General features: G+C 43.3%; 1 protein-coding gene across 4 annotated transcripts in view; it reads left to right on the forward strand.

Annotated features, from left to right (window-relative positions):
• The window catches only part of LOC110504343 (diacylglycerol kinase beta), a 153,955-nt gene that overhangs the window by 122,635 nt on the left and 6,263 nt on the right, over window positions 1-25,057 (forward strand). For all 4 annotated transcript variants that reach the window (XM_090229984.1, XM_036974677.2, XM_036974675.2 and 1 more), the window contains 2 exons: window positions 6,925-7,015; window positions 10,287-10,488. In XM_090229984.1, the coding sequence (XP_090086110.1) occupies window positions 6,925-7,015; window positions 10,287-10,488 (293 nt within the window). The remainder of the gene's footprint in view (window positions 1-6,924; window positions 7,016-10,286; window positions 10,489-25,057) is intronic.

Genomic DNA, 25,057 nt, shown 5'->3' on the forward strand with positions numbered 1-25,057 from the left:
CCTCCCATAATCATGGTAGGCTAAAAAGAACATTAAAACGTGGGCCTAATGATAAAACGGATGCATTTTCCATTGGTAAGGAGATCGCATAGCTGCATGTCCTCTAATAAGTTTATTTTACTTGTATTATATAGGCTTAAATCATAATCCTATTGCAGGACTTCTCTCTCCTTTTCTGACATAACTGGTTTCAATTATTCCCACGACACAACAAATAGTAGGCTACTATTTATCAATCGCTCATTCAATAGCCAAGCATGCTGGAAAGTAAATAGACCGGTAGCCTTGACAATAGACCTAATCCTATGTGACAGTATGGGTAGGCTCCAGTATTGCTGTGCAATAGGATTAGGAGCGTGAAATCGTAGCCTAACCTATTTAATTTCAGAGCCTATACCAAGCCAGGAGATATCAATATATGATTGTGTTTATAAACAAAATATTGAACAACAATTCATAATTTGCATGGAAGTGTGGAGTGTAGCATTTACTTTTAAATTGCTTGAAAGGACAATCAATCCTGCAGAATGCACGGCCAGTGCTTGGCATTCGCTAGGCAGCGTGCATTTTGTTGTTTGGAATGGTCACTGTAACATTCTGCCCACACCTCTACAGAAATGTGATCAAATTTGCCATTGCACTTTCTTTTAGGAACCATCATGGCCCAGTTCCAACATCTCAAAATAATACAGCAAACGAGGGCGTTTTTGTTACCATAAAATGTGAATGGAGGGCGTTTTCCAGGAGGTATTGTAGCACTCGTTCACCACCGCACAAATATAATATGGCTCTAGTTTATCAATGAAAATATGTATATATGTTGTGCGCGACAGTTTGATAAATCCCAATCATTTGTGGCGCACAAAACTCCTAGACCTAGAATCTAATTGTATGCCAGAATGTAATAAGAAATGTAGCACGGTTGATAAATGAGGCCCACAAAACGGGCAATAAGAGCAGAACCAGGTCACCTGCTTCTCCACTACGATTTGACTATTAGTTGTTCAATGTTTCTTTTGATATATTTTTTTTCAAAAGGAATAGTTTCACCATTTATATGAAACTTCAGTTCACGTAACAGGGTTGACCTTAAAGTGAGGGATAGGTATTTCGTATGATTAGATTAATCACTAATCACATTAAATAAATAATCATTTTCAGAAATGACTGTCAAAGCACCAAAATAACCAGGGCTTTACAATGATGGTGAAAAGTTGGAGAAATGTTGGGGTTAAAACAGAGGAACGTCAAAATGCGGATGTCTTTATTCATATTAAAAATCAGATTCATTGAATTTGCCATGTGGTCTATATTAAAGGGCACTTCATTTAATATAACAGGATTTGAAAATGAAATATTCGTGCACAATGTCATATTTTCGTGGAACGACCCTACTGTTGCTGCCCATGCAAGCCGAGGTAAGCTTTGACTGATCTGTACCAGAGATACAGGAAGGGAGGGAGGGATGAGGAAGCAGAGGGGAGGTCAGTTGGTCACTGCTCTCACTGGGGATTAGGAGAGATGGTTATCACTCTGATGGGGGTGGGGGGGAGGGTTTGAAGGATGAGTGGGCGTAGGGGTTTAGTGCCCCAAGGACTTTTGTGAATCTGAAGCCACTGTTTTAACCACAACACTGTCATTTCATACCACCTGTATCTAGGTCTACGTTTGTATCCCCCTCCCTTTCCCATCCTTAAGATGCTGCTAACCACAATGTCCTCCCTCCCGTAATTAAATATCAATCCATCCATCAACGTTGGTTCTCTCTCTAGTGTGTTTTGGCTGGGCTCCAATCAGGAAGACTGATCAGTCTTTGCCTCCTGAGGCCACAGTTAGCCCAGTTTGAACCTGTGAACCCCTTCCTTTCCATTCACCAGCCCTACATACAGACAGGCACAGCCTTGCATGTTGAGCTGGAACTCTCAAAGCATACGAATGAAAAACCCTTTTCTCATCAGTATACAAAATGGTCTCTGAGTCTGAAACACTAGTGCCAGAAGGCTGTGAGCCTAGGCCAAATGCAGCTTTTATTCAGTACATTTTCTGAAGGTTTTTCTCAGCACTCAGAGGGATACAAGCAGGGCTTGTGGAGGTACCTTTCTCTCCCTGGCGCTCTCCTCTGTCCAAAAGAGAGAGAAAAAAACATTTCAGTTAATTGCATTTTTACAGGGCTTCTCAAGTGGAATCTAGCTAATGAGGTTAGGCAGTTTGGCTCATTGAGAATTGAAACCGTGTCTAATTGTGATCTCAAATATGCTCATAATCCTATAATTGACAGAGCAGGGGTTTCTAGTGAACCGTGAGGTGAGTGTGAGGAAGACTGAACATTGAACTATGTCTTCAAGTAACACTGGATGATTATGGGGTAGTTATTGAGGTGGCAAGCTGCTTTGAACTATATTTACAGTTTGAGACTCTGGAGGGACATATATTACAAGTACCTAGCTAATGTAGTAAAAAGCATACACTACCGGTCAAAAGTTTTAGAACACCTACTCATTCAAGGGTTTTTCTTTATTTTTACTATTTTCTACATTGCAGGATAATAGTGCATTTTTATATTTGAGACTCTTCAAATAGCACCCTTTGCTTTGATGACAGCTTTGTACACTCTTGCCATTCTCTCAACCAGCTTCAAGTGGAATTATTTTCCAACCGTCTTGAAGGAGTTCCCACATATGCTGAGCATTTGTTGACTGCTTTTCCTTCACTCTGCAGTCCGACTCATCCCAAACCATCTCAATTTGGTTGAGGTCGGGGGATTGTGGAGGCCAGGTCATCTGATGCAGCACTCCATCACTCTGCTTCTTGGTAAAATAGCCCGTACACAGCCTGGAGATGTGTTGGGTCATTGTCCTGTTGAAAAACAAATGAAAGTCCCACTAAGTCCAAACCAGATGGGATGGCGTATCACTGCAGAATGCTGTGGTAGCCATGCTGGATAAGTGTGCCTTGAATTCTAATGTCTATTGCTCTTGCTTCTTGGCCCAAGCAAGTCTCTTCCTCTTATTGGTGTCCTTTAGAAGAGGTTTCTTTGCAGCAATTCGACCATGAAAGAATGATTCACACAGTCTTCTCAGAACAGTTGATGTTGAGATGTGTATGTTCCTTGAACTCTGTGAAGCATTTTTTGGGCTGCAATTTCTGAGGCTGGTAACTCTAATGAACTTATCCTCAGAGGTAACTCTGGGTCTTCCATTCCTGTGGCGGTCCTCATGACAGCCAGTTTCATCAGGGCACTTGATGGTTTTTGCGACTGCACTTGGAGAAACTTTCAAAGTTTTTGAAATTTTCCGTATTGACTGACCTCGTCTTAAAGTAATGATGGACTGTCGTTTCTCTTTGTTCCTTTGAGCTGTTCTTCTCATACTATGGACTTGGTCTTTAACTAAATAGGGCTATCTTCTGTAAACCACCCCTACCTTGTCACAACACAACTGATTGGCTCAAACACACTAAGAAGGAAAGAAATTCAACAAATGAACTTTTAACAAGAAACACCTGTTAATTGAAATGCATGAAGCTGGTTGAGAGAATGCCAAGAGTGTGCAAAGCTGTCATCAAGGCAAAGGGTGGCTACTTTGAAGAATCTCAAATATAAAATATATTTTGATTTGTATAACACCTTTTTGGTTATTACATGATTTCATATGTGTTATTTCATAGTTGTGATGTCTTCACTATTATTCTACAACGTAGAAAATAGTCAAAATAAAGAAAAACCCTTGAATGAGTAGGTGTTAGAACATTTTGGACCGGTAGTGTATATCTCCCTCTAAAGCTTAGATTGACACATTGTGTTTGTTTGGTTTATTCCCACTGTACTGAAATACACTGATGTCTAGTCTAGAGAGCCCTGCTGCACCACTGTGTAACAGTAACATGGTACCGGCTTTGCCCACATGGCAACAGAGCTCGCTTTACCAACAACCATGTTGTCAATATCAGCAAGACAGCTAGACCTGTGTTTGCCATGTTTCTGGAACACACTGTAAAACGGACCTGATTTCTTGTTAGCATAGAAGAAGTACAACACATTACTTTTTGTTTTGACCAGACTGACCGTGAAATAATTGTGCCTTTCACTGTAGTCGTTGAGTAGAACAAGTCCTCAGGGAAGCAGTAAATGTTCTGAGGCCTGGTACAGGATGAGGTGCAGACGGAGGTGTTGTGTAGGACCATGCAGTGAACGACTGAAGGCTGATTCTTGCAGTCTGAAATGTACAGCCTTGTCTGTCTGATTGATCAGTATCGACACACTGTCTGTCTCTGTCTGTCTGTCTGTCTGTCTGTCACACACACACACACACACACACACACACACACACACACACACACACACACACACACACACTCCCAATACTGGCTCATGTTGCCCTTGGGGATTTGAATCTCTCTTCACAGCCAGTGATGTTCCTTTCCCACACCTAACAGCTGTCTCACTGAGGTTTCTTTGTGTAGCCCATCAACCTTTCACCAGGACTGGGGAGGTACAGTAGAAGAGATGAAATAGCAGGGCTCAGTAGGACAGTAGAGTCCAAGTCTTTACAATCCAGATCCATTTAGATAGGCAATTCTTTCCCCTGGGGACAAGGATGTTGTAATCTGATCATAAAATGGAGGAAATCAAAATGATTCATTATAGTTAAATGTAATTGCAGTTAAGTTAATTTCCTTACCTCTCTGTTCAGTTCCTCTCTCTCTCTTGAATCCAGGCTGTGTTGACAGTCAGAAGCATTAATCCTTTGTCTTTTGTTACATGATTCTTTGTTGTATCATGATGCAGGACTAAAGCACTAGGGAGAATCATTGGACAGTGTGCAGGGCTTCCCTTTCCTAATCTACTGTATGTTTTGCCCAGTACAGGTTTTCTGAAGTTTAGGATGTGCATATCACCTCTGTATGCATCTTTGTTACTAGTGTAAATCACAGAAAAAGTGATACATCTACATTTACAAAAATGCCACACAGGTCTCCTCTGGCAAGCCAAACTCCAGGGCAGAACTAAACATGAACTTCAACTTTGTAGGGCTAAAGGTTGTTGTATGTTTTTGAATTGGGGTGGTGGTGGGGGGGGAGGGGGGTCATTAAACATGATCTTATGGTAGGCTTGGTCGCTGTTCCACACCCAAAGTCATTGTTGTCATGCAAGCCTTTGCTGAAGCGAAAATGACCGTGTGGAGGTGTCCTGTGTGCTTCATTGCTCTGAAAATGAAATGCTGTCCCCTAGTTGAGTTTAGGTGTTGGGCTGCATTAGCAGTGCTTCGACCTGATCCTCACATGACAGCAAACATGACAGAAAACTGTCAAAAGTTGTTGTGTTTAATTTCCCTACCCTGACAGGACTTGGATAGTAGACAACTAAACTCAGCAAAAAGAGACACGTCGCTTTTTCAGGACCCTGTCTTTCAAAGATAATTCGTAAAAATACAAATAATTTCACACATCTTCTTTGTAAAGGTTTTAAACTCTGTTTCCCATGCTTGTTCAATGAACCATACACAATTAATGAACATGCACCTGTGGAACGGTCGTTAAGACACTAACAGCTTACAGACGGTAGGCAATTAAGATCACAGCTATGAAAACGTAGGACACTAAAGAGGACTTTCTACTGACTCTGAAGAAAACCAAAAGAAAGATACCCAGGGTCCCTGCTCATCTGCGTAAATGTGCCTTAGGCATGCTGCAAGGAGGCATGAGGACTGCAGATGTGGCCAGGGCAATACATTGCAATGTCCGTACTGTGAGATGCCTAAGACAGTGCTAGAGGGAGACAGGACGGACAGCTGATTGTCCTCGCAGTGACAGACCACGTGTAACAACACGTGCACAGGATCGGTACATCCAAACATCACACCTACGGGACAGGTACAGGATGGCAACAACAACTGCCCGAGTTGCACCAGGAACGCACAATCTCTCCATCAGTGCTCAGACTGTCCGCAATAGGCTGAGAGAGGCTGGACTGAGGGCTTGTAGGCCTGTTGTAAGGCAGGTCCTCACCAGACATCACCGGCAACAACGTGGCCTATGGGCACAAACCCACCATCGCTGGACCAGACAAGACTGGCAAAAAGTGCTCTTCATTGACGAGTCACGGATTTGTCTCACCAGGGGTGATGATCGGATTTGCGTTTATCGTCGAAGGAATGAGCTGGAGCTGGATCGATGTGGAGGTGGAGGCTCCAATGAGATTGTTGTCATTGCAGGCAATCCCAATGCTGTGCGTTACAGGGAAGACATCCTCCTCCCTTATGTGGTACCCTTCCTGCAGGCTCATCCTGACATGACCCTCCAGCATGACAATGCCACCAGCCATATTGCTCGTTCTGTGCGTGATTTCCCGCAAAACAGGAATGTCAGTGTTCTGACATGGCCAGCGAAGAGTCCGGATCTCAATCCCATTGAGCACGTCTGGGACCTGTTGGATCAGAGAGTGAGGGCTAGGGCCATTCCCCCCCAGAAATGTCCAGGAACTTGCAGGTGCCTTGGTGGAAGAGTGGGGTAACATCTCACAGCAAGATCTGGCAAATCTGGTGCAGTCCATGAGGAGGAGATGCACTGCAGTACTTAATTCAGCTGGTGGCCACACCAGATACTGACTTTTACTTTTGATTTTGACCCCCCCCCCCCTTTGTTCAGGGATACATTATTCCATTTCTGTTAGTGACATGTCTGTGGAACTTGTTCAGTTTATGTCTCAGTTGTTGAATACTGTTATGTTCATACAAATATTTACACATGTTAAGTTTGCTGAATATTAACACAGTTTATTCCATGTACCGTAGGCTTCCTATGCGTTGACATATTCTGCCAAAGAATCAATGAATAATGGAAATACAGTAAAAACCAGTGCAACTGTAGTACCCCTGATGACACTTCCTCTCTTTCTCTTCCTGTTCCTTCCTGTTTGATTGACAGAATGAAGAACAAGTTGTGGTACTTTGAGTTTGGCACCACAGAGACCATCTCCGCCACTTGCAAGAAACTCAACGAGTGTATCGAAGTGGAGGTGAGTCACCGGTATTCCCTTTAGCTGGACTTTTTTTGACAGCACCAAAATGTTATTTTCTCTCTCTCTCTCTCTCTCTCTCTCTCTCTCTCTCTCTCTCTCTCTCTCTCTCGCTCTCTCTCACTGTCTCTGTTTCTCTCTCGCTCTCTCTCTCTCTCTCTCTCTCGCTCTCGCTCTCGCTCTCTCTCACTGTCTCTGTCTCTCTCTCGCTCTCTCTCTCTCTCTGTCTCTCTCTCTCTGTCTCTCTCTCTCTGTCTCTCTCTCTCTCTCAAGAGTTTCACTTTGGCTGGAGATCAGTTGGTGATTTAAATTGTTTATCAACACATCTTATGGACATCTTGGGATGACAAAGTTTAAACAGTTCACCGCTGTTGTTTTAATTTTCTTTTAAATGACAGACTTTAACCTGCAAACAAAAAAAAGACATCTTAAAAGACATCAAAGTGAAATTAAAACAAATTATTTTAATCCCATGGGGAAGGTAGCTAACTATTCTTATCTCTCAGCGAAAGCTTCATTATACACACAACAGTGGCGGTCAGTGCTGTTTAAGATTAGGGAGGATGATCCTGTTTTTGTAAGCATGGCCTTATTTCTATTGCAGCAAATTGGATGACTGTCATTCATATTCCATTCACCCAGCTTAATGTAACATCTATAGGTTTAGGCTACTACATTATACTCAAACTTTCCCTGTACCCATCATGAGGTTGCTACAAAGTAGGTGCACAGGTCGATATAATGTTTTGTAATCAAGGTGACAGACAGTGACACATTCAATACCGCCTTGCACACTACATCTATACACCCCTGATCACACGCAAACACAGTTCACTTTCATAGCAGCCACATAAAAACAGCATGATCCTTCTCGCAACTATCTACACGCTCTCCTCCTCTCACTTTTTTCCTTCGCTTGTGGACTTCAGTGCACAACACATCAGCTGTTTGTAACCAGGTGAAAAACGTTCATATAATGACCGCTAACCACTACACACAGCCTACATCGTTGTCACGTCAATTCAACATACTGTATCTACTAGAACTAACACAAGTACCGTGCACAGTCAGAAAGTAGTTTAGCAATTACACCGGCGGGCCCCAGTGGCAATAAATTAATAAAAATCAAAATATTACCTTGAATTGGAAGAGTTCCGGTGTTGGATAGCCTGCTAGCCAACATAGCATCCCTCTCTGTTTGAGCAAGGTGTTTGAGTAGGCAAAAACAATACAACCAAATATAGCTAGCTCTCTCTCTCTCTCGCTTCTCCTTAATTTTGGAATAAATTAATTTGTTCAAAACTGTTCAACTATTGTCTTTCTCTCTCTTTGAGTCAACTACTCACCACATTTTATGCACTGCAGTGCTAACTAGCTGTAGCTTACACTTTTAGTATTAGATTCATTCTCTGATCTTTTGATTGGGTAGGCAATATGTCAGTTCATGCTGCAAGAGCTCTGATAGGTTGGAGGACATCCTTGGAAGTTGTCAAAATTACTATATAAGTCTATGGAAGGGGGTGAGAACCATGAGCCTCCTAGGTTTTGCATTGAAGTTAATGTACCCAGAGGAGGACGGAAGCTAGCTGTCCTCCGGCTACACCATGGTGCTACCCTACAGAGTGCTGTGAGGCTACTGTAGGCCTTCATTCCAAAACAGTGTGTTTTAATCAATTATTTGGTGACGTGAATATATTTAGTATAGTTGCATTCAAAAAGGATATCTTTAATGTTTCGCTTTTTATTTTTATGAAATTGACTGAGGAGCCTCCACTATTTTCAGTGTGTAACAGACAGACACACAGACAGACCTGACAGACAGACAGACAGTCTGCCAAGCAGTCAAATCCCCGGTTTAATGCCTTGAAGCAGAGAACAGAGTGATGGGTGGTAAAATGTGGTGTAGCAGGATTCACCACTGAAGTTATATCGCCCTGCAAGATGTAATTAAACTGGGCTATTAAAAGCTTCACAGAGTAGACTGACAATGAAAGCACTTTCTAGACTGTGTGTGTGTGTGTGCGTGTGCGCGTGTGTGCGCGCGTATGCGCGTGAGAGTATGTGTGAGTCATATTCTGTGTGTGTTCCTGAAACTGTTTTTCATGGGCACTCAAACCTAAATATTTCTTTGCTCTGACAGCACTTGTGGGTTGAGGTACATTCAAACATAATTTGCTTTCACCGAGGGTGGTCGCTGAATATTGTGAATGTGTTTTCTTTTTCTGTTTCTACATTAGCTTATTTGAACACATTTGTTGATAGGGACTTTATGGAAAAGTGCACACTTGGACCGACAATGTCGAAGTGTACACAAAGAATGTGTACATTTTCTAGTTAATCACTAGCTGGGACACAGAGGTTGTTTTCTTTTAGAATTTCGACACACAGTCTGGTAGAACGCACAAAGGCAACATTATGTAATGTATTGATACAAACATGCACTGTGATGCTACTGTAAAAATGATTAATTGTATACCATTGCTCCTCCCAATATCCACACATGGATACTGTTATAAACAATATTCTATTATTCTCCATCACAGTAGAAGGCCCCTTTGATTTTCAATCTGTATCAGATAGCCTTATACTGTCTGTGGTTCACATGAAACATACTGTCAGGTGACACCATTCATTAGCATAGCTTCAATGAAAACACAAGGATGTAATCTCTGTAGTTCTTGCCTTGAATGGATGTGCAGAAAAGACAATTATCTCTAAGTACCTTTTGAAGAGGAGCCCTTTTTGACACTGTTTTTTAAATTTAACTAGGTAGTCAATTAAGATCAAATTCTTATTTACAATGACGGTCTAAACCGGCCAAACCCGGACGACGCTGGGCCAATTGTGCGCCGCCTCATGGGACTCCCAATCACGGCCGGTTGGGATACAGCCTGGATTCGAACCAGGTTGTCTGTAGTGACGCCTCTAGCACTGAGATGCAGTGCCTTAGACCGCTGCGCCTGTAATTAGCAAGTAGCAGCGCTGCGAAGCCTCCTTGAAGATACTCTAGGCTATCTATTAGGGTCCACAGTTCTGTCTCAGCCATTGTTTCAAGTATTTGTTCATGATCTCTCTCTCTCATCTCCCCTCCCCTCTGTCTCTTTCACTCTTTCTACCTCTCTCTTTCTCTCGTTCTCCCTCTCTCTCTCTTTATCTCCCTCTCCCTCTCCTCCTCTTTCTATTTATTTATTTCTCTCTTTCTCTCCTTCCCTCCCCCTCTCTCCCTCACTCTACCCTCCTCCATCACTTCCCCTCTCTCTTTCTCCCTCAGTGTGATGGTATCATCCTGGACCTCAGCAGCACGTCGTTGGAAGGCATCGCCGTCCTCAACATACCCAGCATGCATGGCGGCTCCAACCTGTGGGGTGAGACCAAGAAGAGGAGGAACTACAGCCGCATGAGCAAGAAGGTTCCAGACAGGATGCCCGCCAGTACCGTCACCGATATAAAGGAGCTCAAATTCTGTGTTCAGGGTGAGTCAACTAAACCCTTTTCACACTATCCTGATCTTTTCCGTGTCCTTTTCAGAACAGTTCCAGTAACTAATGTGGATGCATAACCAGGCCAGCTCAGTACAGTTTGGTTCAGCATGGCTTGCCTCAGCTCTGTAGTGGGAAAAGGCCTAAGTTGGGAAGTGGGGCCAGTTCTGGCCTCTTCAATATACCACTATATAATGTTCTTGATTTCAGCCATTAGGATTTAGTGTAATGTGGTTCAATGGGTGTCAAAGGATCCATTGTGTCTGATTGGTCTGCCATTTCTTGACCACATGAGCCTCGTAGTTGTATGCCAAACACTATGTCATTTCCACACTTAGGGAAGTCTTGTATTCCCTTCCCTCTGCTCCGTAGCCCAGGCTTGCCATATGGAACGAGTTAGCCTGCACTTTCTGTTGAAGCTTGTCTGTGAGAGACTGGGAGAGATCATTAAACAGTTCTAGTGTCATTTTGTAAGTGTTCATACATTCACCCACCAGCCAGCGACCAGTAGAATGTCAACTCTTTTTTAATTTACTTTTTAATTTTACCTTTATTTAACTAGGCAAGTCAGTTAAGAACAAATTACTATTTACAATGACGGCCTACCCCGGTCAAACCTGGACAATGCTGGGCCAATTGTGTGCCGCCCTATGGGACTCCCAATCACGTCCGGATGTGATACAGCCTGGATTTGAACCAGGGACTGTAGTGACGCCTCTTGCACTGAGATGCAGTGCCTTAGACCGCTGCGCCACCCGGGTGATGATGTGGCCCCCATGAACATCTGTCCCAGAGGACATTGGGTACGAGCTGCGCCGAGCCGCTGACACACACACACACATTGGGGACGAGCTGTGCTTGCAGGACCTGGCGCACACTGGCCAAGGTCGGTGACAAGCAGCTGTTTTCGGATGCCATGAATTAACCTAGAACACTGAACACTTCCTCAGAGGCTGGGCTGCTGGATGCTGGGCTAGCGGGTCTGTGTCACTCTGCTGAGAGGAGGAGAGGAGAGGAGAAGAGGGGAAAGGAGGGAAGGAGAGAGGAGGGGAAGGGAGGGAGGGAAAGATAGAGGAAGGGGGAAAGAGGAGAGAAGGGGAGAGGAGGAAAGAGGAGAGGAGAGGAGGGGAGAAGAGAAGACGAAAGGAAAGAGGGGAGGAGAGGAGGGAAGGAGAGAGGGAAACAGAAGCTCGCTCTCCCCTTATTTAACTGCCCCGCACCCCCTATATCTGTCCATCTCTCTTTCTCTTGTGCCTACAGTCTTCTCTGGCCTCATTATTACTGTCCCAAAACATGCCCTGTGTGTAAGCAGACAGACATATGGTAGTGAGGACGATGGTAGTGAGGATGATGATGATGGTAGTGGTTATGATGATGATGACGATGGCAGTGAGGAGGATGATGATGGTATTAAGGATGATGATGATGATAATGGCAGTGAGGATGATGATGGCAGTGAGGATGATGATGATAATAATGGCAGTGATGATGATGACGATGGTAGTGATGATGATGATGACGATGGCAGTGAGGATGATGATGATGATGACAGATTCTTTGCAGTGAAAAGGCAGATTCTTTGTCCTCTATTTGTTACATCACTTCCTGTCTATGACACTCTCACTCTTCCTCCTCGCTCTTCCTCTTTCTCTCTCTTCCTTAACCACCCCGCATCTGTGCTTTTCGTTCCTGACTGAACTAGTTTGAATCCTGTTTCCATGGAGACCCTCGGCTCCACTGAACCAGAGAGAGAGGCAGAAAGAGACAGGGAGAAATGAGAAAGGGGTGGAGAGAGGGAAAGACAGAGAAAGCTGGAGAGAGAGGGGAAGCCAGAGACTGAGAGATAAATGAGAGAGGGGTGGAGAGAGGGAAAGACAGAGAAAGCTGGAGAGAGAGGGGAAGCAAGAGACTGAGAGAGAAATGAGAGAGGGGTGGAGAGAGGGAAAGACAGAAAGCTAGAGAGAGGAAGACAGAGTAAGCTAGAGAGAAGGTAGAAAGAGTAAGTGAAAGAGAGAGAGAGAGAGAGAGAGAGAGCAAACAAGGAGGCTGCTGCCAGCTGTGTGACTCATATCATTAATCTTTAACTGCCCTCCAGGCAGCCTTCACCGGGCTCAACTGCTTGTGCCTTAGCAACAGTTGAGCCTCTATGACCTGCCCTTCAGCATTACCGTACTGTAACATACTGTACAGTACGCTCTCACGTTGTCACCCTCCCCCCCGGCCTCTCACCTGACCACCTAAACACGCTCCCTCCAAGACCAACGCCCCAGCCTCTCTCTCTCTCTCCCTCTCTCTCTCTCTCAAGAGATTACTGAGTGACAACCCTGTCCCCTCCTGTCTCCTCTCAGATGCATACACACAAACAGAGTGTATATGAATGCATCTCACGCAATGTCATATTGGCTGTGAGCACAGTAACTTTTGTTGTTGTTTTGTGGACTATGGTGTGAACGTGTTTTGGCAATAACTTTGGTAATTGACCAGTTAACTGAGACATGAAGACATTTCATTCTTTCATTTCATTCTCAAATAGTCTGTTTTGTGACTTGTGAAGTTCCATAACATCATTGTCTCATGTCAGATAGCCGTCTACACTGATCTGCCTGATAACTCACAAACACTCATACAATATCCTGTCCTAACATTCAAAAATGTCACAAAGGTGCCATCGTCCACTGAACCCTCTTTCATCCTCAGTCAAAAAAGTGTCAGAGTTAATCTCACCAAAAAAACTATAAACCTGTAGCTAATATTAACGGTTTTTAATGAGAAAGTATTCATTACCTAATTCTACATTTAGCTAAGGTGTTTTGTGATGGTAGAATCAGTATTTATGAAATTTGAAATGTGCATGAAAATGATCTAACTAAGTCTCTGAACCAGTCTAACAACTCCTGTTCACACACTCAATGTGACGTCATCTGACATGAGACCATGTCCATTGCATCTTATCATTCATTGGTGTTGCCCCATCTGCATTTCTGACTCCTGAACTCCGCATCAGTGAACTGTCATGGCTCCTACTACTAGCCTAATTACAGTCTGGCATTCCTGGCCCTTTTCAGGTCAATGAAAAATCGATATCATCAAATGTCAAGCAATGTTTGTTTGCCTCAGGCACACTGATTAACAGTGCTTTTAAGCTGTCAGGTCATGACTTACCTTTAAACGATCTGCTTTGCTTGCTATTTGCACTACGCTCACAGCACTGTGTTTTACGACTTTTTGTTTTGCATGAGTGTCTGTGTGTCAGTATGTGTGTCAGTATGTGTATGGGTGTCTGTGTGTCAGTATGTGTATGGGTGTCTGTGTGTCAGTATATATATGAGTGTCTGTGTGTCAGTATGTGTGTCAGTATGTATATGAGTGTCTGTGTGTCAGTATGTGTATGGGTGTCTGTGTGGCAGTATGTGTATGGGTGTCTGTGTGTCAGTATGTGTATGGTTGTCTGTGTGTCAGTATGTGTATGGGTGTCTGTGTGTCAGTATGTGTGTCAGTATGTGTATGGGTGTCTGTGTGTCAGTAGGTGTATGGTTGTCTGTGTGTCAGTATGTGTATGGGTGTCTGTGTGTCAGTATGTGTATGGGTGTATGTGTATGAGTGTCTGTGTGTCAGTATGTGTGTCAGTATGTGTATGGGTGTCTGTGTGTCAGTATGTGTATGGTTGTCTGTGTGGCAGAATGTGTATGAGTGTCTGTGTGTCAGTATGTGTGTCAGTATGTGTATGGGTCTCTGTGTGTCAGTATGTGTATGGGTGTCTGTGTGTCAGTATGTGTGTCAGTATGTGTATGAGTGTCTGTGTGTCAGTATGTGTGTCAGTATGTGTATAGGTGTCTGTGTGTCAGTATGTGTATAGGTGTCTGTGTGTCAGTATGTGTATGGGTGTCTGTGTGTCAGTATGTATATGAGTGTCTGTGTGTCAGTATGTCAGCCTCCTTCACTCACGCCGCCAAGCTTACCCTAGTAAAACTGACTATCCTACCGATCCTCGACTTCGGCGATGTCATCTACAAAATGGCTTCCAACACTCTACTCAGCAAACTGGATGCAGTCTATCACAGTGCCATCCGTTTTGTCACTAAAGCACCTTATACCACCCACCACTGCGACTTGTATGCTCTAGTCGGCTGGCCCTCGCTACATATTCGTCGCCAGACCCACTGGCTCCAGGTCATCTACAAGTCCATGCTAGGTAAAGCTCCGCCTTATCTCAGCTCACTGGTCACGATGGCAACACCCACCCGTAGCACGCGCTCCAGCAGGTGTATCTCACTGATCATCCCTAAAGCCAACACCTCATTTGGCCGCCTTTCGTTCCAGTACTCTGCTGCCTGTGACTGGAACGAATTGCAAAAATCGCTGAAGTTGGAGACTTTTATCTCCCTCACCAACTTCAAACATCAGCTATCTGAGCAGCTAACCGATCACTGCAGCTGTACATAGTCTATTGGTAAATAGCCCACCCATTTTCACCTACCTCATCCCATACTGTTTTTATTTATTTATTTTTCTGCTCTTTTGCACACCAATATCTCTACCTGTACATGACCATCTGATCATTTATCACTCCAGTGTTAATCTGCAAAATTGTAATTATTCGCCTACCTCATGCCTTTTGCACACATTGTATATAGACTCCCCCTTTGTTTTCTACTGTGTTATTGACTTGTTAATTGTTTACTCCATGTGTAACTCTGTGTTGTCTGCTCATACTGCTATGCTTTATCTTGGCCAGGTCGCAGTTGCAAATGAGAACTTGTTCTCAACTAGCCTACCTGGTTAAATAAAGGTGAAATAAAAAAAAAAATTAAAAAAAATGTGTGTCAGTATGTATATGAGTGTCTGTGTGTCAGTATGTGTATGGGTGTCTGTGTGGCAGTATGTGTATGGGTGTCTGTGTGTCAGTATGTGTATGGTTGTCTGTGTGTCAGTATGTGTATGGGTGTCTGTGTGTCAGTATGTGTGTCAGTATGTGTATGGGTGTCTGTGTGTCAGTATGTGTATGGGTGTCTGTGTGTCAGTATGTGTATGGGTGTCTGTGTGTTAGTATGTGTGTCAGTATGTGTATGGGTGTCTGTGTGTCAGTAGGTGTATGGTTGTCTGTGTGTCAGTATGTGTATGGGTGTCTGTGTGTCAGTATGTGTATGGGTGTCTGTGTGTCAGTATGTGTATGGGTGTCTGTGTGTCAGTATGTGTATGAGTGTCTGTGTGTCAGTATGTGTGTCAGTATGTGTATGGGTGTCTGTGTGTCAGTATGTGTATGGTTGTCTGTGTGGCAGTATGTGTATGGGTGTCTGTGTGTCAGTATGTGTATGAGTGTCTGTGTGTCAGTATGTGTGTCAGTATGTGTATGGGTCTCTGTGTGTCAGTATGTGTATGGGTGTCTGTGTGTCAGTATGTGTGTCAGTATGTGTATGAGTGTCTGTGTGTCAGTATGTATATGAGTGTCTGTGTGTCAGTATGTGTGTCAGTATGTATATGAGTGTCTGTGTGTCAGTATGTGTATGAGTGTCTGTGTGTCAGTATGTGTATGAGTGTCTGTGTGTCAGTATGTGTATGAGTGTCTGTGTGTCAGTATGTGTATGAGTGTCTGTGTGTCAGTATGTATATGAGTGTCTGTGTGTCAGTATGTGTATGAGTGGCTGTGTGTCAGTATGTGTGTCAGTATGTGTATGAGTGTCTGTGTGTCAGTCTGTATATGAGTGTCTGTGTGTCAGTATGTGTATGAGTGTCTGTGTGTCAGTATGTGTATGAGTGTCTGTGTGTCAGTATGTGTGTCAGTATGTATATGAGTGGCTGTGTGTCAGTATGTATATGAGTGTCTGTGTGTCAGTATGTATATGAGTGTCTGTGTGTCAGTACGTGTATGAGTGTCTGTGTGTCAGTATGTGTGTCAGTAGGTGTGTCAGTATGTGTGTGAGTGGATGGGGAGTTTTTGCATTTTGAATGTTTTCAAAATGCAAAAATATGCAATTGAATGGTTATTGTCATTTACTCTTCAGCACTGTGTTTGTGTGTCTTTCTTGTGCACGTGTGTCACAAGTGCGTGTGTATGCGTGTTTGTGTGTGCATGTGCATGTGAGGGAATGTTGTGCTTTAGTCTAGCTACATCCCACAGAGTTGAACCTTTATTAAATTAACTTCTGGGAAACAGAATGCAGAGAAGAGCGGAGAAGGACGTCTCTTCGAGAGGCAAAGGGAAAGGAGTGCGTGTGAGAGTGTGTGTACTTGGTTTCCTACATTATCAGGACCCCAATGTCCTAACATTTCACCTTAATGTCCTGAAAAGGTTGGAAAACAAAACTGTTTGGAAAAGAGGGTTTTCATCAGGTCCTGAATTTGTTCCAATTCTATTTTAAGCTTAAAGGTCTGGTTTAGTTAAGGGTTAGGTTTAGGGGTAAGGGAACATAGGATTTTTAATGGTGATAGCATTTTTACAACCCAAAGAAATCCAGAAATTTCCAAAAAACACAGCTGTGTGCATGTACATGTGTGTGTACAGCATATGACTAATTGTTGATGACACTTGTTTACTCTGCAGCAATAAGATCATGCTTTTTTAAGCTGTGCTCTACAGATAATACAATCAGTCAGTTTACCACAGAGTGAAAACCCTGCTGGCCTGATTCTCCAGACTGACACCACAAATTTCTGATTCACCTCCTACAAATCTCCTACAACTAGAAGGTTCACCCTATGGAAGTGTCACACAACTGGGAACAGGAGATAGCTAGAGTCAAGCCAGCTCGAGTTACAGAGCAAGGAAGGAAAGTGGTGAGTGTAAAATACTGTCTGTCTATAGATTAAGTCAGGGGTTATTTACTGCTGTTGATGGGGAGGAAATGGATAATGGTCAGAGGAGGGGAACACTTGAGAGGAGGTGCTGATGGGTCCTTTAGTGACCGGGACAGGGCAGGAAGCACCCTTGTTACCACCCTCCTCCTCCCCAACTCTATCTCTTCAGTCTCTCTCTCTCGCTCTCTCTCTCTCTCTCTCTCTCTCTCTCTCTCGCGCTCTCTGTCTCTCTCTCTCTGTCTCTCTCTCTCAATTCAATTCAATTCAATTCAAGGGGCTTTATTGGCATGGGAATCATGTGATAACATTACCAAAGCAAGTGAGGTAGATAATATACAAAAGTGAAATAAACAACAAAAATGAACAGTAAACATTACACATACAGAAGTTTCAAAACAATAAAGACATTACAAATGTCATGTTATATAATATACAGTGTTGTAACAATGTACAAATGGTTAAAGTACACAAGGGAAAATAAATAAGCATAAATATGGGTTGTATTTACAATGGTGTTTGTTCTTCACTGGTTGCCCTTTTCTTGTGGCAACAGGTCACAAATCTTGCTGCTGTGATGGCACATTGTGGAATTTGGGAGTTTATCAAAATTGGATTTGTTTTCGAATTCTTTGTGGATCTGTGTAATCTGAGGGAAATATGTCTCTCTAATATGGTCATACATTGGGCAGGAGGTTAGGAAGTGTAGCTCAGTTTCCACCTCATTTTGTGGGCAGTGAGCACATAGCCTGTCTTCTCTTGAGAGCCATGTCTGCCTACGGCGTCCTTTCTCAATAGCAAGGCTGTGCTCACTGAGTCTGTACATAGTCAAATCTTTCCTTAAGTTTGGGTCAGTCACAGTGGTCAGGTATTCCGCCACTGTGTACTCTCTGTTTAAGGCCAAATAGAATTCTAGTTTGCTCAGTTTTTTTGTTAATTCTTTCCAATGTGTCAAGTAATTATCTTTTTGTTTTCTCATGATTTGGTTGGGTCTAATTGTGCTGTTGTCCTGGGTCTCTCTCTCTCTCTCTCTCTCTCTCTCTCTCTCTCTCTCTCTCTCTCTCTCTCTCTCTATCTCTCTCTCTCTCTCTGTGTGTGGTAAAAGGTGTGCCATTGCAGGTTAAAGCCTGGCCAGGTTCCCACAACCTCTCCCCTGCAGGAGTCATCTCCACCCACCCTCCCCCTGAACAGCTCCTAGTTTAAGTCCCTCCATTGCCATAGTGTGGGCTATTTCAGGGCTCTGCCATACAGATTATTGTTGTTGCTCTCTCTCACACAGCTAAAACAGAAGGGTTAATTTTCCCTCCTGTGTTGTTTGCCATGACAGAAATAGATACAAATATAATAAAACTACCCACCCAGAGAGGATTGTGGGAAGAGCTATTGCTTCCTGGCACATACTTACAACAGTCTAGAAATTCTGGTTCAATGAGCCAGGCTTTCTTATGGGATAATAGGAGCCTTTTCAGAAGTGTCCCTCATATCTGAAGAGTTTGAAGTTCAATTGGGTTTTTTCCCTTGAGAACTGAGTCATAAAAGATCAGTGTCGTTTAGGAATGACATTAGAACATAGTTTGGAGCATCTTAACAAGAGATGCATAGACAGCTAAAGAGTATGTGAATATTATTGTTATATTAGATAGCATGTGTTATGTGAACAGAACGTGTATAAATATACAGCATGTGAGAAAGGAAGGTGTAGGAAAGGTTAGTGAGAGGAGAGGAGCTAATAATGGGTATGTGTATCATTCCTGTATACTGTCAGCAGGCCAAGCAGGCCACACCTGCCCACACACCTTTACTGCCCACGCACCTTTACTTTACCGGAGTAACAGTTTCATGGTGGGGTCTAGTTCCTCTTGACCATCTGTCCTCACTCCGGCCTCCACTGCGGCCACCCCGAGACAATGACATCCGGACTGAGCCAGGAGCTAGGGGACATAGGAAGGAAACAACAACAAACACTAGTTTATAAATAAATACCAGAGCAATTATTGGAACAAGTACTGTACTTAGGGGCTGTTTTGGTTGTTCTCAGGGGGTTCACATCTACATATAGTATCATCAAAGCAATTGTATCCAAGTGGTTCATTATGAAAACTATTGAACTGGTGTGGAGAATAGCAGGACTGGTTGCCAAGGACTGATCACAATCCTCAAACATTATTTTGTAGAACTGTTTCATATTTCTCCTTTTCTCCTCTCTCTCACAATCACATCCCATTCAAAAATGTAGTCCTTTGAACTGTTGTGTGAACAGTATGTTTCACTGCATCACATTAGTCTTAACCTAATTGTTGAGCATCTCTGTACTATACCCAGCGTGGGTTTGCCCGTGGCACGGCAGGAGCAAAAGTCGTTTGGCCAGCTACCCGCCATCCATCCCACAATGCACTGGGTTTCTGTGTTATGTAAGAGCTCTATTCTGCTCTATTATTAGTTCTACCTCATTGTCGAAGCGCTGCAGTACAGCAGCTCAGATCTGATGGAGCGAGAAACATTGGAGAGGAGAGAAAAAAGTATCATGATGATTCTCTCTCTCTCTCTCTCTCTCTCTCTCTCTCTCTCTCTCTCTCTCTCTCTGTGTCTCTCTCTCTCTCTCTCTCTCTCTCTCTCTCTCTCTGTCTCTCTCTCTCTCTCTCTCTGTCTCTCTGTCTCTCTCTCTCTCTGTCTCTGTCTCTGTCTCTGTCTCTGTCTCTCTCTCTCTCTCTCTCTCTCTCTCTCTCTCTCTCTCTCTCTCTCTCTCTCTCTCTCTCTCTCTCTCTCTCTCTCTCTCTCTCTCTCTCTCTCTCTCTCTCTCTCTCTCTCTCTCTCTCTCTCTCTCTCTCTCTCTCTCTCTCTCTCTCGCATTGCTTTATTGGCTTGAAATACAATTTGTAGATATTGCCAAAGCTGTATAGTGGTACAGCATTTCAGTAAATGCAATGAGGATAATGAAATCCAGTTTATAATAATCATGTATACAGGTACAACACTACTGCTGTTGTATTGTGTAATCTTTAGTTGATACATTTAATTCGATACAAATATGATTATGAAAAAATGAACAAATAAAAAAAAATGTACATGGATGATGGTTACACTGTGTATCACTTGTAAGTTATATACAATGTAAATACTTCAGAGAATTAATGTTCATGGGATGTCCCTGAGGTTATGGCAATCATATACATATCTGGCAGGAACACCCAGAATAATTCCCAGTTTTGTGTCATTAGTAAATGCACAGAAGTTGTGAATTGATTGAGATATATACAGTGGCAGTAAAAGGTTTGGACACAGCTACTCATTCCAGGGTTTTTCTTAATTTTTTAAACTATTTTCTACTTTGTAAAATCATAGTGAAGACATCAAAACTATGAAATAGTGTTAAACAAATCTAAATATATTTTTTTATTTGAGATTCTTCAAAGTAGCCACCCTTTGCCTTCGCACAGTCTTGGCATTCTCTGAACCAGCTTCATGAGGTAGTCACCTGGAATGTATTTAACAGTTGTGCTGTGTTAAAGTTCATTCAAAATCAAATCAAACTTTATTTGTCACATGCGCCGAATACAACAAGTGTAGACTTTACCTTGAAATGCTTACTTACAAGCCCTTAACAACAGTGCAGTTCAAGAAGAAGAAAATATTTACCAAGTAGACTAAAATAAAAAGTAACACAATAACAATAACAATAACGAGGCTATATACAGGGGGTACAGGTACAGAGTCAGTGTGCAGGGGTACAGGCTAGTTGAGGTTGGGGCGAAGTGACTATGCATAGATAATAAACAAACAGTTTATAGCAGCACTGTACAAAAGGAGTAGCAGCACTGTACAACAGCGAGTAGCAGCACTGTACAAAAGGGAGGGGGGTCAATTGAAATTGTCCGGTGGTAATTTTATGAATTGTTCAGCAATCTTATGGCTTGGGGGTAGAAGCTGTTGAGTAGCCTTTTGGTCCTAGACTTGGCGCTCCGGTACCGCTAACCGTGTGGGAGCAGAGAAAACAGTCTAAACTGGGTGACTCGAGTCTCTGACAATTTTATGGGCTTTCCTCTGACACCGCCTATTATTTAGGTCCTGGATGGCTGGGAGCTGGGCCCTAGTGATGTACTAGGCTGTTCGCACTACCCTCTGTAGCGCCTTACGGTCAGATGCCAAGCAGTTGCCATATCAGGCGGTGATGCAACCGGTGCTCTCGACTCATGACAAATCTTTTCAGTCTCTGAGGGGGAAAAGTTTTTGTTGTGCCCTCTTCACGACTGTCTTGCTATGTTTGGACCATGATAGTTCGTTGGTGATGTGGACACCAAAGAACTTGAAACTCTAGACCCTCTCCACTACAGCCCCGTCAATGTTAATGGGGGCCTGTTGGGCCCGCCTGTAGTCCACGATCAGCTCCTTTGTCTTGCTCACATTGAGTGGGTGAACAGGGAATACAGGATGGGACTAAGTACACACCCCTGGGGGGCCCCAGTGTTAAGGATCAGCATGGCAGACGTGTTGGTGCCTACTCTTACCACCTGGGGGCGGCCCATCAGGAAGTCCAGGATCAAGTTGCAGAGGGAGGTGTTTAGTACCAGAGTCCTTAGCTTAGTGATGAGCTTCGTGGGCACTATGGTGTTGAACGCTGAGCTGTGGTCAATTAATAGCATTCTCATATAGGTGTTCCTTTTGTCCAGGTGGGAAAGGGCAGTGTGGATTGCGATTGCGTCATCTGTGGATCTGTTGGGGCGGTATGCGAATTGGAGTAGGTCTAGGGTGTCCAGAATGATGGTGTTGATGTAGGCCATGACCAGCCTTTCAAAGCACTTTGTGGCTACTGACGTGAGTGACACGGGGCAGTAATCATTTAGGCAGGTTACCTTAGCTTCCGTTGGGCACAGGGACTATGGTGGTCTGCTTCAAACATGTAGGTATTACAGACTCGGTCAGGGAGAGATTGAAAATGTCAGTGAAGTCACTTGACAGTTGGTCCGTGCATGCTTTGAGTACACGTCCTGGTAATCCGTCTGGCCCAGCAGCTTTGTGAATGTTGACCTGTTTAAAGGTTTTGTTCACATCGGCTACTGAGAGCATTATCACACAGTCATCCAGAATAGCTGGTGCTCTCGTGCACAATTCAGTTCACACTTCACACTTCTGGTTGGGATATGTACGTACAGTCACTGTGGGGACGACGTCATCGATGCACTTATTGATGAAGCCGATGACTGAGGTGGTGTATTCCTCAATGACATTGGATGAATCCCGAAACATATTACAGTCTGTGCTAGCAAAGCAGTCCTGTAGTGTAGCATCCACGTCGTCTGACCACTTCCGTATTGAGGGAGTCACTGGTACTTCCTACTTTAGTTTTTGCTTGTAAGCAAGAATCAGGAGGATAGAGTTATGGTCAGATTTGCCAAATGGAGGGCGGGGGAGAGCTTTGTATGCATCTCTGTGTGTGGAGTAAAGGTGGTATAGGATTTTTTTCCCCTGGTTGCACATGTGACATGCTGGTAAAAATTTGGAGAAACGGATTTAAGTTTGCCTGCATTAAAGTCCCCGGCCACTAGGAGCTGCTTCTGGATAAGAATTTTCTTCTTTGCTTATGGCGTTATAGAGCTGGTTGAGAGCGGTCTTAGTGCCAGCTTCATTTTGTGGTGGTAAATAGACGGCTACGAATAATACAGATGAGAACTCTCTTGGTAGATAGTGTGGTCTACAGCTTATCATAAGGTACTCTACCTCAGGCAAGCAACACCTCGAGACTTCTTTAATATTAGACATCGCTCACCAGCTGTTATTGACAAAAAGACACATACCCCCACCCCTTGTCTTACCAGAGGTAGCGACTCTGTTCTGTCGGTGCATGGAAAATCCCGCTAGCTCTATATTGTCCGTATCTTCGTTCAGCCACGTCTCTGTGAAACATAAGATGTTACAGTTTTTAATGTCCCGTTGGTAAAATAATCTTAATCGTAGGTCATCGATTGTATTTTCCAATGATTGCACGTTAGCAAGAAGAATCGAAGGCAGTGGAAGTTACTCGCTCGCCTCCGGTTTCTCAAAAGGATGCCTGATTTGCGGCCCCTTTTCTGCCGTCTTTTCTTCACGCAAAAGGCGTGGATCTGGGCCTGTTCCAGTGAAAGCAGGATAACCTGCTCGTCGGACTTGTTAAAGGAACAAGTTTTTCCAGTCCACGGTGAGTAATTGCTTTTCTGATGTCCAGAAGTTATTTTTGGTCATAAGAGACGGTAGCAGCAACATTGTGTACACAATAAGTAAAAAAATAAATTACACAAAACGCAAAGAAAATGACAAAATAGCACAATTGGTTGGGAGAATGTAAAACGTCAGCCATGTTCTTCGGCGCCATCTTTTGGCATTAATGCGTTTGAGTCAATCAGTTGTGTTGTGACAAGTAGGGGTGGTAAACAGAAGATAGCCCTACCTCTGCAGCAGAGGGTCAATTTATTAGAGTTACCAGCCTCAGAAATTGCAGCCCAAATGAATGCTTCACAGAGTTCAAGTAAGACATCTCAACATCAACTGTTCAGAGGAGACTGCGTGAATCAGGCCTTCATGGTCGAATTGCTGCAACGAAACCTCTACTAAAAGACACAAATAATAAGAAAATAATTGCTTGGGTCAATAAGCACAAGCAATGGACATGAGACTGTTGGAAATCTGTCCTTTGGTCTGATGAGTCCAAATTTGAGATTTTTGGTTCCAACCACCGTGTCTTTGTGAGGCGCCGAGTAGGTGAACGGATGATCTCTGCATGCGTGGTTCCCACCGTGAAGCATGGAGGAGGTGTGATGGTGTGGGGATGCTTTGCTGATGGCACTGTTGGTGATTTATTTACAATTCAAGGCACACTTAACCAGCATGGCTACCACAGCATTCTGCAGTGATACGCCATCCCATCTGGTTTGCGCATAGTGGGACTATCATTTGTTTTTCCACAGGAAAAACACACCTCAGGTTGTGTAAGGGCTATTTTACCAAGCAGGAGAGTGATGTAGTGCTGTATCAGAAGACCTGGACTCCACAATCTGGCTTCAACCAAATTGAGATGTTTTGGGATGAGCAAAGCTGTCATCAAGGCTAAGGCTTTGAAGAATTTAAAATATAAAATATATATTTAGATTTGTTGAACACTTTTTGTTTGCTACATGATTCCATAAGTGTTATTTCATAGTTTTGATGTCTTCACTGTTCTACAATGTAGAATATATAAAAAATAAAGAAAAACCCTTGAATGAGTAGGTGAATGAGTAGGTGTGTCCAAGGAATTTTAATTATAAGGAATATATCAATGTAATAAACAAAAGTAACATAATACAATATGTAAATATTTAACATTTGTATAACATTTCTAACATGTTGCTATATAATTATTAGGCAATGAATATATCCAGCTATTAGATATAGAACATGTTCTATTAGGTTGAATATTCTGTATGTGTTTATTTACTCAGCTCTGCTCTTATTAAATCATCTCATGTACCAAGAAGAACTCTGCTGTTTCTGGATAGTCCAGTCCCTGTAGAGTCCCATCTGTCATGTGAAACCTGCGTATGTACTAGTGGCTGCATAGCGTTCATAGTGTCACTAGTCCCTCCGCCACTAATCCAGGGCTATTCATGCCCAGTTTTCTCTTAATGGATCGCAATCCTATTATTCTTTCTGGGAAAAACTACTGGGACTGAGCCTGAGGTTGCATCCCAAATGGCACCCTATTCCCTAAATAGTGCACTACTTTTGACCAGACCCCTAGGGCATAGGGTGCCATGTGGGA

The sequence above is a fragment of the Oncorhynchus mykiss genome, chromosome 3 (assembly GCF_057628025.1).
Source record: "Oncorhynchus mykiss isolate SJ-2025 chromosome 3, ASM5762802v1, whole genome shotgun sequence".
NCBI lineage: Eukaryota > Metazoa > Chordata > Actinopteri > Salmoniformes > Salmonidae > Oncorhynchus > Oncorhynchus mykiss.